The sequence below is a fragment of the Macaca fascicularis genome, chromosome 8, assembly GCF_037993035.2.
Source record: "Macaca fascicularis isolate 582-1 chromosome 8, T2T-MFA8v1.1".
Taxonomy (NCBI): domain Eukaryota; kingdom Metazoa; phylum Chordata; class Mammalia; order Primates; family Cercopithecidae; genus Macaca; species Macaca fascicularis.
Window position 1 is genome coordinate 100,716,361 of NC_088382.1, and position 18,142 is coordinate 100,734,502.

The following is an 18,142-nucleotide window of genomic DNA, read 5'->3' on the forward strand; positions in this document are numbered from 1 at the left end:
TTAATAAAAGTAAAATTACAAATAAAAAGCAAATCACTTATATTTTCTTAAGCCCATTCATGTCTTAGTGACAAGAGTTTTTGTTTATAGACTCCCATGTGTATACTCTGATAAATATTTTTCATATTCAAGTTCTAAAGAAAATCTTTTGTCTCCTATATGGGCTGAACAATAAAAGAAAACCTGTCCTTATCCTTCCTGACAGGGTAAGTTAATTATGAATTTAACTTTAAAAAAATCAAACTAAGTTTAAGTTAGAAGTAGTAAAACAGAACTTCTATAACTTTTGCTCATATCAAATTACTTATACTTTCTTATTCTTTATCTAATGGTTTTACCTAATTATGGGTAACAGTGTTAACTCCCTTTGCTCCAAGAATAATTTACAAAAGTCAGAAAATTTTTGATAAATTATGATTCAATTTTTCCTGAATCTAGAAGCCATGAAGCAAATCTACTGCATGAGACTGTGCACTTTGACCTCTGCTGAGCAGATGAGAGCAGAGCTAAGACTCAGCTGCTCACCAAGCCAAGATGCTCATGGAAATAAGCCTGCGCACAATTTCTCATTGGCCTACATAGAGAGGATCCTTTTTGCAACTGGACCTATCAGAGCACGTACCTTTTATCCAGTTCACAGAAGATGCTCTATATCCTAGCTGCACTTCTGATTGTCTGCCTAAATAAGGCTCTATTTTAATATTTTGATTAATTTGCATTTGGACAAAACTGTAAGACTATGACCAGTGGTCTAATCTGTAAGATCATGACCTATATTTACAGATTAATAACAAATGTCCAGTGACTTACCAGGAATGTGTTTCCACAGTGCCCACACACAACCCTTGTACCTTCTGGTTGGATTGGCAATGCAGGTTGAGCTGGTTGTTCTTCAGAAATAAGCATTACTGGGCCAAGGTTAATTATCCGTCTACTATGAAAAGAGAAAGGAAACAACTTCACTATCCCACAAATGGATTGAGAGCAAAACCTGCAACATAAGGCCAGAAATATGAAATGTGTTATACTTGTTTTATAAATTAAGTGAATGAAATCTCAAGCTGGAGGCAAAACTACAGAGAGTAGCAATAGTCAGTTTTTCAAAAGCAAAATATGAGTCTTTCTGTACTTGGGACAGAACAATATATTATAGCATTGGTCCTAATCAATGGCAACCATTTAACTGCCATTTCCAAGTTTTTATAAGTTCAAATCAGAAAACAGTTGTTACCCTTCCCTATCTAGGAAGCCAACTTGAGTTTGGTAGAAGACTGACTAAGTTAAAAATATTCTACATCAACAAAAATCTGTGTGCCATGAAGGCACCGAAGGGCTATGTTACAACCAAATTTCTCTGAGCAGTGTGATATTCCTTGATGCCTATTTAATCAGAGATGAAAAGAAAGCAAACAGGATCCTCCTTTCATTTCTATTCTCTAGTCTATCATTGGATAGGGCTGTACATGATTCATGTAATGGTCAAAAAGCCAGAGAGATCACAGAAAAAAAAAACACAAGTAAGGCCTCTATATACTTGTATCTGGGTACATCCATAATGGTACTGGGCATGGGTGAATAATTCCAGAATTTATTGCACATACACATTCAGCAGAGATTAGTATAACATATAGTGAGATACACAAAAATAACTAAAACACTTGCAGGTGAAGATTAATTATATCAAAAGTAAACTAACTGATTATTTTTTTTAAGAGATGGACCAGGCATGGTGGCTCATGCCTGTAATCCCAGCACTTTGGGATCACTTGAACCCAGGAGTTCAAGAACAGCCCGGGCAACATGGTGAAATCCTGTTTCTACAAAAAAGATACAAAAAATTAGCTGGGAGTGGTGGTGTGTGCCTGTAGTCCCAGCTATAGTGGAGGCTATAGTGGGAAGGCTATAGTGCAGAAGGTAGAGGTCACAGTGAGTCAACTCTTTGAGATACTTCCCGTTGAGACACTGTGTCAAAAAAGAAAAAAAAAAGAGAGACAGACAGATGGGGTCTCACTCTGTTGCCCAGGCTGGAGTGCAGAGGCACAATCATAGCTCACTGCAGGCTTTAATCCCTAAGCCCAAGTGATACTACTGCCTCAGTCTCCCAAATAACTGGGAATATAGGTGCATGCTGTCACACCTGGCTAATTTTTTGTAGAGATGGGGTCTCACTATGTTGTTCAGGTTGGTCTCAAACTACCAGCTTCAGGTGATCCTCCCACCTCAGCCTTCCAAATTGCCAGGAATACAGGCATGAACCACTGGCCTGACCTCATTATTTTTAAATAAGTTCAATAAGTCATTGATTTATTATAGTGCATTAAGTACTTACATAACACGAATAAAACATTCATTGCTCATTTAAGAATATTATATCCCACAAATATCTATGACTAAGTTCAAACTAAGATTATCATTTCTTTAACAAAAAAAAAAAATCTAGATTCTGGAATGACTTTGAAAACAAACACTCTTTCTAGAACAAAGCTTGGCCCATGAAGAACCTTTAGTAAATACTTGTTGAATGAACAAATGAATGAATGAATGAATAAATCTTTATCTCTTACCAGTTGGGTCTTGGGCATCCTATTCGCCGAGATGTGTCCTTACAAATGAGAAGACAATTACAAGGGCATCTAACATATTTCTTCCCTGTTGGGGGGTTTTTGATTGGCTGGATAAGGGAAGAAAATGCAAACACAGCAATTAACCAAAGTACAGATTGTCAAAGTTTGTTTGTGTTTAAAAAGGAAAGGATTCCATTAAAACTAATGAAATACAATTGCTTTTTGTGAGTTAAGGTTTTATTTTACGATTTTTCTACAAGACATATAAAGTCAAGTATTCATGTTTTGCGGTCCTTCAAGACACAATAATCCCTGGCTGACTTTTTTTTTAGAATTTTCTAAAGAGAAAAAATTAAAACGTCAAAGATAAAATTAATACTTAATTGCAGATTTTAAGAAATCAAAATTTAATATATAAAGCCTAACTATTAAATAAATGTATTTCATCTAAACCAGTGTATGCTTTACCAGTTTATTACTTGAAACTATAAAAATATTGCTGAAAATTTAGTTGCTCCCCAAAGCTCAATTTTAAAAAAAGGAAAGGTGTTATTCAATATTTTAAACATTCCTAAATTACTATTAACTAAATTGAATAAAATGTCAAACTATTTGTAAACACTTTGGCACAGATGCTAATAAGAAATGCATAATCACAAAAGCCCAGAAAAACAATAGTGACATCCTACAGACATAAAATAACTTTAAATAATTTTCCACATAAATAGGACAAAGTTTATGACTGTAATGAAGTTTAGTACACAATATTTTCATTTTAGTGAAAACTAGAATGAATGTAGTTGTGATGTGGATAGATATTGAAGGTATTTATACATAACTGTCATGCTCAGTCTAGTTTTTGAAAGTAAAAAGCCAAAAGGCATTATATTTAAATTCACCATGAAATTCTCTTAATGGGGTTAGCTTTAAACACAGGGAGGTATTCTATGATGAAAGACAGAGAGAAGAAAAGTCAGGAAAAAAGATTACCATATTTGTATCCAGCCCACATATACTTTTAAGTAACATTATTAAAGTACTTCCTTTAGGAATAAAATGTCAAATAACAATTTATATTTTTACTAATGGAAATCTCCACTTACCGTAGCTTCATTACAAACTGTGCACTTAACCACATGCTGGTGAAGCTTGCCATCCAAATTGATTAGTGATTGGCACACACGGCAGTTTATTACTGGAATACCACTGGCATCTGGACTGGCAATGGCTGTATATGGAGGTGGGAGCTCCGCTGGAAAGATATTAGTCACTGAATCAGAGTCTTAGAGAAATTACTATGGCTGATTTGAGTATAGAAGCAATAAAAGTAAAGAAGAAACAATCAAGATTTTCCCACGTTCTTTTATTTATTTTTCAAAGCTAGCCAATTTATCTTACTTTTAGAGCATAAACATCCATGAGACTCTTATCAAGTAAAATAATTCTTAACTCTGATAAAATCTAAATCATGTTTGCCTAGGTCTATCCCAATAACCCAGTTTCCTTTTACTAATCTATACTCAAAATGTCACTCCATTCCTATTAGTAAATTTGTACAGCCTCTAATAGGACAGTGGTGATTTATGACTACAATAAAAATCTTACACAAGTGATCTGACTCCCAGGAAATAAAAATGGTCGATGAAAGCAAAGTTTTAAAATTGCTTATCCATACATATAAATCATGTAGCTGTCATGCTCTGTCTTTATACTGGAACCAGTATAATGACTGCTGGCTATGACAAGAATAAAACAAGGTTTTGGAGGAAGTCAAGAAGAAACAAAAATGAACCTAAGAAAACTAAACTTCTCAGCATGGAACAAAAATGGGAACCACGCTAATTTCAGACACAAAACAAAAATAAAGTAAATATAACAATTTTTAGTCTCAAAATTTACCTACCATTAAAAATGTAAGAAATGCACCAAAGTGTTTATGAGTAAAAAAATGTAGTATGTGGGATTAAAAACTTCAAAAACCATAACAACAACAACCACAAAAAGAATGGGGAAAAAGATGAAACAAGAGTAGCAAAATGTTGGTAACTGATGAATATAATGACATGGAAGGTCATATTTTCACACTACTTTTGGGTATGTTTGAAAATTCCCATAATACAAAGACACACACACAGTGTTTTTTCAAGAGTCCTAAGGTTGACTCAGTGAGTGAGTAAAGGGTGGAGGCCCACTTTCAAAATCAGGTATCTACCAGAAGTGTGTATTTGTGGCAAAAGTCTGAGAAAACGAATCCTGATATACTACTCTGGAATGTGATTTCTAAAGGACTCCTAACCCCTTTCTGCAACCATCTCAACTAAGGAATAGAAGACTTTTCCAACGTAAAGTTTTGTCTTGGGACATTTAGAAAGGGCCACACTCTAATGCATGATGGAATCACGAAAGAGAACTGATATCTCAAAAGGTTTTTGTAACACTATAAAATATAATCACAATAGCTAATCATAATAAGAGCTGTTTTTGAAATCGAGGTTTTCTATCCACTGTATAAGATTCTAAATTTTGTGATATTTTAAAAAGAATTGGAGCATAAACCATTTTGGTACATTTAAAACACACATATTTCCACCTGATCCTTGGGTTATGATATAGGATTTTTTTCAGACTGCTAAGGATTAGCAACAAGTGGTATTCATTCAAATGATTCCTAAGACAAATTTCTTCAGCAGCCAAGGCTCTGAAAGAGGCCACTTTGAAATGACGATATGCTCACATTTCTGGGAGGCTTATAACAGAACACTGCCAAACACTGAAATTCAAAAGGAGCTGTACATGTCTTAAATTATAAAAATAATTTTAAATCCGTGAAAAGAATTTGAGCTTGATCCAGAGTGAACTGTAATGTATTAATCAAGAAGAAAAAAACACGTTGAAGAAACAATGAGTCAATAATATACTTAAGGTCTTGTAATTTGCAGATTACTCTGTCAGATCTCAATAAAGAAGGCATTATTCTCGGGGAAGGAATATGTACCTCACTAGAAATTCAAGACACACTGCCTGGTATATAATAATGAATATTATTTTAATAATTATTTGCAGTAGGATTATTAATAAAAATTGCTTCCTCTCTGGCCTTTTCCTTGAGTTGTACAGTAACATTACATAGTTCTCTCATAATCCCAGGTCTCTATCTTACACAGAACGATAGAAAGGAAACTTAAATGCAAGACAGTTTTATTAAGAAAACAAGGGCATTGGGGGAGAGGAGGAGATGACATATTGCTACACTACATAAAAGGACACAAACCCATACACTCCTCAGCTTTGCTCAAAGAAATCTCCTAAGAAAATTTCAGAGGGTGATCTTAACAGTCATTAAAAGGGTATTAGAGCCAGTAAAACCCTGTAAATTTTTCTTCTAAGATTTGTAATACATAATTTTTAATCTGCCAAGAAAAAAAAACCGCCTTCAATGACAGAAATATGCTCAAATCTACTCTTCTGGAGGCTTGGGAAGTGGAGGGACATGGACAGAATGACCAGTGAGGATTATAAATCTAATATGAGAGAGACCATAAGCTCCACAAGGCCAGGGGCACATCTGGTATGTCCACAGCTACTTCACCAGTGCTTGTCATAATGCCTGGTCTATGACTATGCTTACTAAATGTTTATTGAATGGCTGAATGAATTAATACATCAGTGAGTCATTAAAATTTATTAGACATATCTATTTCTCTTGGAAAAATAACACCAAGTATTAGGTTGGTGCAAAAGTAACTGCGGTTTTTGCTATGACTTTCAAATGGCAAAAACCGCAATTACTTTTGCACCAACCTAATATATTAACCCTACTCTCCTTGCAGGGGAGCTAAGGTCCTAGCAGGGGAGTGCAGGTTCATGGAAAACGAGGCCTTCTTTTATACAGAAGACTACCCTTTCCAAATAATGCACTGAGAGAGGTGAAGTAGTCAGGGGACACTGGCCTGGCCCACCAGATAAATGGAATCAATCCAACAGATCAATAGAATGACAGATGCTGCAGCCTAATTGCCACAATAAACAGTGCTTCCCAGCCTTTCATTTCAATGTTCTATCCATTACTTCGGCCTTCAACTGATTTAGACAGAGATATTTCTTGTACTTTTGGCCTTTCCCTATTACTCAGATTTTACTTCAAGGAAACATTTACTTGTAGCTCCATCTCCTCTTATATGGGACTTGTAATTCTGGAGATTCCAGTTAGTAAACTTACAACAATTAGATTAAGATATTAATTTAAGCAATTAATAATTAGATTATTATAGATTAAACCTATAATAATTAAATTAACTTAGATTTATTCATTTTGTCTCTTTTCACTTCAGGATAATCATAGCTCAATACAGCCTTGAACTCCTAGGCTTAAGTGATCTTTCCTCCTCAGCTTCCTCAGTAGCTAGGAATATAGGAGTGCACCAGCATGCCTATATTTTCACTTTAAAATAACCGATCACCACTATTCTACCTATTTTAAATTTCTGTACTACATTTAAAAAGTTCACTGTAATCTCAGAACTTGGGATCATTAGATATTGAAAGTCACAAAAATTCCTCATTTTGGAAGAGTCTTACTTGTTATCTAAACAATAGTCATTTTTTTCCATGGGGTTTGCCTAAATTAAAAAGCTTTTTTCCTCCATGTGAGCAGTATTTGTTAGGCCAGTAGTCCTTAATCCTAAAAAAACTCCCTCAAAGCTCCAGAATAGAACAATGTTAGAAATTCAAACAATCTTTGGAATTATGAAGTTTTATTTCTTTATTTTACAAAGAAGAAAACAAACCCAGACATTCTGACTTTTTAAGGGTTTTTCAGAACTTCCAGCAAAGCCAAAAACTGACTCCTCTTCTGGAGATCTCTCCACAATAACAGCTGTCTCCTTTAATAAATAATGACTTAATATAGGGAAAAGATTTAAGGAACAATGGGGGATTTTTTCTAGGAACAAGCAAACATCTGATAATGTAGATTTCTGGAGAATGAAATCTTGGTTAAAGAGAATTAAGAGGAAGAGGAGAAGGAAGAACTGGGGTGGGGAAAATTAGAGTATGTTTTAAAAAGAAGAATCATTTCACAATAAAAGCTTCAGAGAAAAACGGACTCATAAAAGGGAGAGAATGATAGTTTATTAATCACAAGGCATACATAATGATCTTTCTAAAACACTCAAAAGGAAGCATTATATTCTGTAAACCCACAAGTGATCAGATTACATTTCCCATCACAAACATTTACCTAATTTATGTATTTTATGCGAAACAGTCCCTCTGTCTTGCTAATTCATTCTGGTGTATTAATCCGTATTTCATTTTTTCTCAGAGACATCCTCCAGTATTTTAAAGATTGGAATTGTTTTGTTGGATTGCTCTGACCTTTATTATCTCAATTATTCCTTTGTACGTCTCCTCAATGACAATATTTGGCAGTTTAATTCACTTACTACATTAGCATCCTCTATACGCAGCCCTTCAGGCTCTTGACAAAGATGTTATATCAAAATTGAAAATGACATCAGCTTAAAATGAGAGATATTTTACGATTATAAGAGAAGCAAGAAAAGTATAAAAGGGCAGCCTTTGAGGAAAGCCTGGCTTTTTTCTCCTCTAATTTTCATTGCAAGGATTCATTTTCCCTAGTATCTTTGTGCAGAATGTAGCTTAGGGACAGCTTGGCCACTATGGGTTAGCTGCTTTTAGCGTCAAACCTCTCCAGTTCAGTTCAATACACAGCAAAAGAAGACCACTTTCTGCTCCTCCCCATCTTTGAAACCAAAGAAAACTGTTTCAGGAGACTCAAGTTCTCCCAGAACAATGACATTCTCGGAAAAACTCATCTGGCTGAAGACAGGTTGAAAATATATGTGCTAGTTATCAAGTTACTGACCCTCAGTTCCAAATCCACCTTTACTCTCTATTGCGATGCTGGAGCTGGAACTCTGCAAACCACATTTTAGTTTTGTCAGCTGGCTCCAGGTTATGCTCTTAATAGGAGGTGATACTGGGAGGCTGCAAGGCTGGAGGAGGAATAAGGGGCTTATTCCTTCTATTTGTTACCTGTTTGCTCCCAATCTGCTTGCTGTTTCTCTGAACATCATCCTAGGAGTATTACTTCACTTTGGCAGTGGTAGTTCTTTCCCCTGGGAACACTGAAGCCGTTTACAGTTTTCAACATTTGCCAGAACCAGTTTCCTTGTATAGACTCCCACACCAAATAGCCAGTGCTCCTTCCCAAGAAAGTAGTTCAGTTTCTCCAGAGTTCAGAGACACCAGTACAAGCTGGCCGGTGCTTCTTCAGAAGTCATATTTCAGTTCTGCAGGACCCCTCCTCTAGGTTACTAAGTTTTAATAAGTTCAATCTCTTCCCTTTGTTCCCTCAGCCCTCGTAGTGGCAGTTGCTTCTTGTTACCTCCTTGATACCTTAGGGTAATATACTTACCTTACAGTTACCTAGTTAGTAACTTTATACTTGGTTAATGATTCTTTATATTAAACTCCATTGTGTGGTTTCTATCTTGTGACCAATCCTGACTGATATAGAAATTCATATCAGAAGTGATCTCAGGAAACAATTCCTCAAAGATAGAATTGGATAAGTGGTTTGGTGAACTTGAGCTTAAATGCTACACCAAACTCCTTACCAATGGGAATTGGGATGGTAGTAATCTATGACACATGGTGCCATCCTGATGAATCAGATTATCCCCTGTAGTTGATTGTTTGCGGCTCCTTCACTTGAGCATTATGGTAGTAATAATTATTATATGGACTATGATGTGGATGGATCCTTATGAATGCACTGGGCCTCTACAGACAGAAAGTGAGAAGCTCTGGTCTTTAAATTCTCAGCTCAAGTCATGGTTAGAGAACCAGAGAATGTCTATCTTAGCCTTAAAAGTATCACTTTTTCTAATAAACAAAGAATTTATTGCTGGAAGTCAAACAGAAACATTAATTTTGCAAATTACAAAATTATAACATCAAGTAATTCCACAGCCTTACCAGGTAAATCCACAGCCTTATCAAGTTTCTCATCGAAAGCTGGGGCATTGATTGCAAAGAAGTGGAACTCTAAAACTTGGAATGAGACCATCTGATTGTACCCAAACAGAGCTGAAAATCTTAAACTCCTGAGTCACCCTGAACCTCCACTGCAAGTGGAAAATATCTTTCCCTCTTGTGCCTAAGCCTTCCCTTGTTGGAAAACTCTGTAATGCCCTTGCCTGAGGCAGTTGTCTTACAAAGGGATGGCCATTCTTCTTAAAATCCACCCTCAAGCCCCTTGTTGTCTCAAGATCCATAACTAAGGTCAAATCTCAACATGTTTCAGAAGGGCAAATACAAAGTCTAATTCAGTAAGAGGTGCAGCTTCTACATAAAATAATTGCAACATTTTGATAATATGTATTTCCAGAAACCTGGAGAGTACTTATGAAGTGGATCCTAAGGGTGTTAAACCACAGAGAATAAAATACAACAACGAATTGAGCGAGATTTTCTGGATTCAGTGTTTGTTTTAAAGCTAGAAGTAGCTTTAAGCATTTACTTAATTGGTTGATGAGACTTGGTCTTACATTTAATGAGGCTGAGATGCTAGAATATCCCTAGCATAATGCAGAAAACGCAATCAAAGGCATATGGAGTTAGGAATGTTGAAGTGGATTTATCATATGAAACCTGCATATTCATACCTCACTACATCCCCTGAGAAGGGCCAGAGCATACTCCCTTCACTAAGGCATTAATGAATACTTATTTAGAGGAGCACATGCATCCTGCTGTGGTTTCTCTCCAATGCAGACCAGACATTACACTATGAGATGACCCCATTGAGATGTGCTGCCTGATTTCAATGGGGATGATGAACTCCTGGAGTATCAGGCCAAATAGCAGCAATTAAACACTGAATACAGGTGGGTGCATTTATTGCAAAAAAGAAGTAGTGGATATTACAATATTTTAAGCCACAGGACTTTTGGCAGTGGCTAATTGAAATTAGCCTAGAATTGAAATGGATGGGTTACCTGCAAAAATGTTGCTTGGTTGTATATCTTAGAAAAAACTCTAGGTATTTTAACCAGCAACCCAACTTTGGTAGCCATAAGAAAGAGTCATAATCTTTCAACCAGTTTCCAACAAAAGTGGGTTCAGCATGTACTGTAAATCTTCCTTCAAACTTTCTGCACAGAGAACTGAGGCTATTTACGAGACTGTGTACTGGGGAAAAGAAAATACCCAGATGGTTCAGCAATTACTAGAAACTGGTAGTTAAACAGTGCTAATTCCAGAGGGACTCAAAGCAGCTATCAAGTGATAGATGATGTCTTAGCCCAGATCCAACTCACAGTGGTCCCTGTAGACATGGGGATCCACTCTGAAGTTATTTTATTAGTTCTGAATATACAATTGGAACAAATACTCTTAGCAACCAGTAAAATTGCCAATTTTGTTCCCTGGTCCATAGGTTAATATAGGAATGGCCAAGTGGCAGTCCCTGGAACTGATACCAAAAGCAACACCACATCCCTGGGGAGATTTCAGAGATTGGTGAAATCTCTTAAATCTGTTAAAATGCAAACCTGTTAAAATGCAAGCATGTTAAAGTGCAAGCATGGTGATACCTATCACATCTTCATTCCACTTACTTATTATCTAAATTTGACTGCTGCTTCTAACTAAAGAGATGTGATAAGGCCACTGTATGAGTGGCCTTATCACATCTCTTATAGGAAGTAAAAAGTAGATCTCATTCACACCATTGCACTCCAGCCTGGGCGACAGAGTAAGACTCAGTCTCAAAAAACAAAACAAAACAAAACAAAAAAAAAACCTGTATGAGCTCTAAGCTCTAATGCCAGAGAAAGTCAAGAATCTTTAGAATCAATATTTACCTTTTTAGGTAGGTGTTGAGAGATATCTAGTGAATAAATCCCTTAAATTCTGCTGTTTATCTGTAGCCTGTGGATTAATGGAATTTTATTTTAAAAATATAGAAATTACGGCTGGGCGCAGTGGCTCATGCCTGTAATCCCAGCACTTTGGAAGGCCGAGGTGGACAGATCACGAGGTCAGCAGTTTGAGACCAGATTGGCCAACATAATGAAACCCCGTCTCGACTAAAAATACAAAAATTAACCAGGAGCGGTGGTGCATGCCTGTAATCCTAGCTACTCGGGAGGCTGAGGCAGGAGAATCGACTGAACCTGGGAGGCAGAAGTTGCAGTGAGCCAAGATCGTGCCATTGCACTCCCTCCAGCCTGGGCTACAGAGCGAGACTCTGTCTCAAAAAAAGAAAAAAAAAAAAAAACTACTAAAGTCGTCTAGGAATTAAACCATTAAAATGGTACCCCCACTGTAGCAAGCAGGGGTTACAGCCATGGAGTTCTTCCCTTTGTCACGTGGATGTTTCTAATGAGGAAAAAGATCTGACCCCATGCTCTGCTGGATCACTTCTGTCTTTTGTTCCCACATTCCTCCAGCATCCTGTAAAACTTTCAGTCCTAAGTGACTTTATCATCACCATCATGACATCCTTCCCTATTTTCTCAGGTTATCATTCATTCACACAATCAGTATTTGTTAAGTGCCTAAATGTAAAAGTTCATAGGCAAGGGACTATAGTAGAGCTCCCTGATGAGACAGGAATCCTATCTCCCTCTTTGTCTCTCCCTGTGGGATCATGTGCATAGATAAGTATTAAGATATGTAGTGCAAGTGCTTTGGGAGGCTGAGGCAGGCGGATCACAAGGTCAGGAGATTGAGACCATCCTGGCTAACACGGTGAAACCCCGTCTCTACTAAAAATACAAAAAATTAGCTGGGCATGGTGGCAGGCGCCTGTAGTCCCAGCTACTTGGGAGGCTGAGGCAGCAGAATGGCGTGAACCCGGGAGGCGGAGCTTGCAGTGAGCCGAGATCGCGCCACTGCACTCCTGCCTGGGCAACAGAGCAAGACTCTGTCTCAAACACACACACACACACACACACACACACACACACACACACAACAGATAGTGCAAATGTAAGGTATTGTTTTGGGAACATACATATTCCAGCAACAGAAATTAGAAAAGACTGCATGAAAGAAAGGAGCCTCAGCAAATGTGTAGAATTTGAACGTTATAATTTTAAGAATTCCTTTCCTACTCATCTACCTATAGGAAGTAAAAAGTAGATCTCATTCACACCATTGCACTCCAGCCTGGGTGACAGAGTAAGACTCAGTCTCAAAAAAAAAAAAAAAAAAAAAGATCTCATTTGGAAAAGACTATAAATGGCTAATAAGTGTATGAAGCAATGAGTATGGTCTTGGGGAAAAGTGTATAGATAGTGATAGATCTTCCATCTCAAAACAGGATTCTTCCTATTAATATCTTGATAGGCTGGAGTAATCAAGCAGGATGAAAAAACCCATGCAACTGCAAGGACCTATACAGAGATGTGGGGACACAGTCTAAAAAAATGACTTTGTTAACATGTTTGAGGTACTAATCCAAGACAAACTTCACAAATACCAATAATATAATGTAGCCAAAGTTTACTGTATTTTATTACACATTAAACTTTTATTAGTAATATATTGGCATGGCTCAAAAATTAAAATCATTGTAAAAAGGCATATGCTCAGAATTGTTACTCCAACCCTTATGTCCATTTGCCAAGTCTTACTTCAGAGATTTCCACTTATGTTATTATTATGTATCCTTTTAGTATTCCTTGAGTGTAGCACAGGTAGTATACACATATACATATTCTCATTTCTTCCATCATTTTTACACAAGAGAATATGCCTTATAAACTATTCCTCATCTCATTTTTTTCATTTTACAGTGTATCTTTCCATAACTGTATATAGAGTTTTCGTTTCATTCTATGGTTATGACATAGCTTATTATGGTGGTTTTACAAAATAGCCATAACTTCTTTGGCACTCCTCCCATTGAGAGGTGAAGTCTTTGTACCTTGAATCTGGGTGATTTGTAACTGCTTTGACCAATAGAGCATGGCAGAAATGACATTATATTTGACTTCTGAAGCTGGGTCATAAAAGACCTTATGGTTTCCACTTAGGTCATCTTGTATTTAGGGATGTCTGACAGTTTTAATAATGACCTATGTCCTCATTAAGGGATGGCAGCAAATCCAAATATGACTTTTGCTGAACCTGGCAAGGTATTTTATATAGAGAACTAGAACATGACAACCAAATTCTATAAACTTGGAAAAAACTTTGTTACAAAATTTTAAAATAACTTTATATTAGTTTGTAAAATCCACAGAGCTAATATAAATCAGTGTTTATTTGGGATATGTCCAGTGGTCTAAAAGGTGTCTGAAAATCTCACTTTAAGTCTACTCACTATCATTTCTATATATTGTTTCTCCTCTGGATGGTCAGTCTTAGCACTTAATCTCTCAAACAATAAAATGTCATATCGTAACATGCCTTCTTCCAAATTCTCCCCCTGTAGAAATCACATGTTAAAAACGTCAAAAAACTCAGGGCTTTCTTGTACACTATTTTAAAATCCGTATTACAGATTGACTAAGCCTAAATATCTCAACAAAATATGAGAGGAAGAAAAATTTTACCGTTGCCTTTAGAAGTAAATGCTTAGAATAAAATGCGCTAATCAGTCATGCAGCACATGCAAATATATTCTACAGAGAAATAAAACAGTGCAAGCTAGTTGGGCTTCTAATTTTTAAGAGTTATGTAACATCCTTAATCTTCAATATACTCCTATCTTTCCCATTTCTAGAAGCATACTGGAAGGAATAGCTATTTAGGTGAAAGAGGGACATTGGAACTAAAAGAGGTAAGAAAGGATAACAAGCATCTACATTTTAAATTTATAGATATATTTTCCTAAATGTGTCCAGCTTCCTAAGAACAACTGTGTCATAAAATATAAAAGCCAAAGGAAACATAATGGACCACTCCTTTGATAAATGTGGGAAACTGAGGCCCTGAGATGTAAAGTAATGATTCCAAGGCCAAACAGGTAGTAACTGGCTGAGATAAGAAGCCTCAGGTCTCCCAAGCCAAACACTATAGTGACGGACCTTCTCTGGACTCTAAAGGGAGTTACACATACTTGCACAATGCACCTGAAGTCCAGGAAAAGGACCCATGCTTTTTGCTTTTCTCACATTTGGTTGTTGTGGTTCTTACAGAAGACAAGAAACTCACTTTACAACAGCAACCAGAAAAGAAAAAATCTAGAAAAGTTCAAAAGCAACATAAACTCCTTTGCACACCCCCACTACCACCAAAATTTTTTCTAAAAAAGCAAAGAAACCCTCGTAAAAGAAGAGAAAACAGCAGGAAGAATGTATTCATTTTCAGGAGCTACTATGGAATGCCATTCCCAATTTAGTCAACTACCTCTTACTCATTATAAACATGAAGCACAGACCAGGCATGGCGGATCATGCCTGTAATCCAAGTACTTTGGGAGGCCAAGGTGGGTGGATCATTTTAAAATGGTCAGGAGCTCGAGACCAGCCTGGCCAACATGGTGAAACCCCACCTCTACTAAAAATACAAAAATTAGTCAGGCTTTGTGGCAGGTGCCTGTAGTCCCAGCTACTTGGGAAGCTGAAGTAGGAGAATCACTTGAACCTGGGAGGTAGGATTTGCAGTGAGCTGAGATCACGCCACTGTACTCCAGCCTGGGCAACAGAGTGAGAGTCTGTCTCAAAAAAAAAAAAAAAGAAAGAAAGAAAAAGAAAGAAACACAAAACACCTGAGCACAAAGGTGTATTCAGGGTTACCTGCTTTTCCCAAATGGAAGTATTACAGTTTCCATTTAGATCACTTCCCAGATAGCTGCTTATTGCCCTCAAAGATAGTTATGAACATCCATCCTGTTAACTTTCTTCTCCAATATCTATATCCATATAGCTAACATTTGTATGCATTTGGCAAACCTTCCAAAATTTTAACAGAATGCTCTACCCTACAAGTTTTACATTCTTGAAGGGTCTGCACAGTGCTTGGAAACAAACAGGAAATTGAGAGCATCATCTCCCACTCCAGGAAAATGCTACTGTACATTTAATAAATAATTGTTGAATGAAATTTGCTCTCCAACCCCAAGTTTTCTCAGACTCCAAATCTGTACAACCAACTGCCTAATTCACATTTCTAATTGAATAACTACAGGTATTTCAAACTCCACATGTCTGAAACAGAATAGTGATTTCCACTGTCCTTCTCCCACCTCCCACACACATGGCCAATTCTTCCTCCTGTTTGCCTATCTCAGGTATAACCTTGTACCTACTTACTAGGGTCATTTTTGGAGATTTGTGATTCCTTTCTTTCCACTGACTCAACCCATTAGCAAGTCCTGTTTAAAATACATCCTGACACCAACACACCTCAGTGCTTCCATCACCTGTACCCTGGTTTAGATCACCATCATCTCTTGCCTCTTCTGCTCTAACAGCATCCTGATTAGTGTCATGTCTCATTAGTCTGTTCTCCTCCACATGCCAACCAAGGGTGATTTTTTTAAAAAGTAAAGTGTTTTCATGTCTCTCCTCTGCTCCAACCTCTCCACAGCTTCTCATTATCCTCAGGACATAATCCCTTCTCCAGCAGGTGGAATAGAAATCTCTCCTGGGTTTCCCTCATCTACACCTCTCACCTCCTCTACCTCTTCTGCTCTCCGCTAAGTGACCATGCTCTAACCCACTGTCCCTTGTTTTTGTTTATTTATTTATTTATTTTTGAGACAGAGTCTCACTCTGTTGCCCATGCTGGAGTACAATGGCACAATCGCAGCTCACTGCAGCCTCAAACTCCTGGGCTCAAGAGATCCTCCAGCAGCAGACTCATGAGTAGCTGGAACTACAGGCATGAGCCGCAGCGCCTGGCCTCCTCCTTGTTTTTAAAATAGCAAGTGTTATACTTGCTGTTCCCGTTGCATGGAGCACTCTTTCGGTAAATCTTCCAAAGGCTGATCCAACTCATGTTTCAGGTCTCTGGGTGCTATCTCTGAGTTGTCTTTCCGGGACACCCATCTCAAACATTTGCCATCCAAACAGTTACTTTCCACCCTCATAGGTTGCTTTATTTTCTTCACCCTTTGAAATGATAATGCTTACTGTATGTATCTCACAGGAATGTAAGCTCCTCAGCATCTGGAATACTATCATAGGCATTCAAATATTTGAAAGGATGACTGAATGAATGAAACATTTCTTGATTAATATTTTAAAGATGTTCAGTATAGGCAGAAGGAAATGTGGATATTATAAAACAGAATAAAAGAATCCTGGAGCCTGATGCCTACAGAATAATGAAAAAAAAAAAAAAGACTATAACAGCAAATAGCTCACTACCATACTGGAAAGCTAGAAGCAGATCTATTTCACCAATGTGTGGGCTTTATTTTTCCTTGATGAGGATGTGGTCTCAGTGAAGCAAATTTTGATTTAAGAACCATTTTGAAAAAAATTCCCTTAAATGGAGCATTAGCAATATCATAGCACAAAGGCTTCTCATAATTCCGCAAGGCCCTGCTTGCTCAGTATCACAGCAGGTGAACACTCTACTGGGGTTTGGGGGAGCATCAGGAAGCTGCTCTCAAATATCCTGCATCCAGCCTGGCGCGGTGGCTCTAGCCTGTAATCCCAGCACTTTGGGAGGCCGAGACGGGCAGATCACGAGGTCAGGAGAACGAGACCATCCTGGCTAACGCGGTGAAACCCCGTCTCTACTAAAAAATACAAAAAAAACTAGCTGGGCGAGGTGGCGGGCGCCTGTAGTCCAAGCTACTTAGGAGGCTGAGGCAGGAGAATGGCGTAAACCCGGCGGAGCTTGCAGTGAGCTGAGATCCGGCCACTGCACTCCAGCCTGGGTGACAAAGTGAGACTCCCTCTCAAAAAAAAAAAAACCAAAAAACAAATATCCTGCATCCTTTTCTCCTCATTGTGACAACCTGGCTTCCAGTGGGTTTCCGAATCCTTGGCAAGTAAAGTGAGAATTTAATCTAGCCTTACAATGGGTTGTACATGTGGTAAGGGTCCCTGGATCTCTGTCATCTCTTCCTGCCAATCCACAGACAACCTTATGCTCCCTGCAAGTATGCAGGGAGACTCAGAAATTTAAAAGACTGCCAAAATATATTCAATCTCTCTAATTCAGTAAAAGTCTAGCCTAGTGTAGAACATAGTTAAAAATGAACTAAGACTTTATCTAATTTTAAACTAAGACACTATCTCTAACCTTAGATTTCTCCAGGTATAGGACGTAAGAGAGTCACTCAAAATACACCTATTTACTGTAGGATTTCTAAGAAAGCATAAGAGTACATATTAAATAATAAGTCTCAAAACTAGGAGTCAATTTATTTTATTTTTCTACTCACTGAAAACATTTCCTCAAGCAATTTCAAGTTTACATGTTTTTTTAAAAGGTGAAAAGGATAGGACAATGTCTTCTAAAACACAATTATGAAAATTATGCTTCCTAGAAAACCTAAATGAGTTTCAGAGTAAAGGAATATTAACCTTTTCATTTATGTTAAGCAGCTTTGAGGTCAGTTTGCAATTAAAATAAAGGTATAT

General features: G+C 37.4%; 1 protein-coding gene across 1 annotated transcript in view; it reads right to left on the reverse strand.

Moving 5' to 3' along the window:
* The window catches only part of PIP4P2 (phosphatidylinositol-4,5-bisphosphate 4-phosphatase 2), a 49,548-nt gene that overhangs the window by 25,881 nt on the left and 5,525 nt on the right, over positions 1–18,142 (reverse strand). Inside the window, exons 2-4 of the mRNA XM_005563675.5 lie at positions 3,668–3,816; positions 2,565–2,671; positions 811–934 (exon numbers count right to left, since the gene is read on the reverse strand). Coding sequence (XP_005563732.1) covers positions 811–934; positions 2,565–2,671; positions 3,668–3,816 — 380 coding nt within the window. The remainder of the gene's footprint in view (positions 1–810; positions 935–2,564; positions 2,672–3,667; positions 3,817–18,142) is intronic.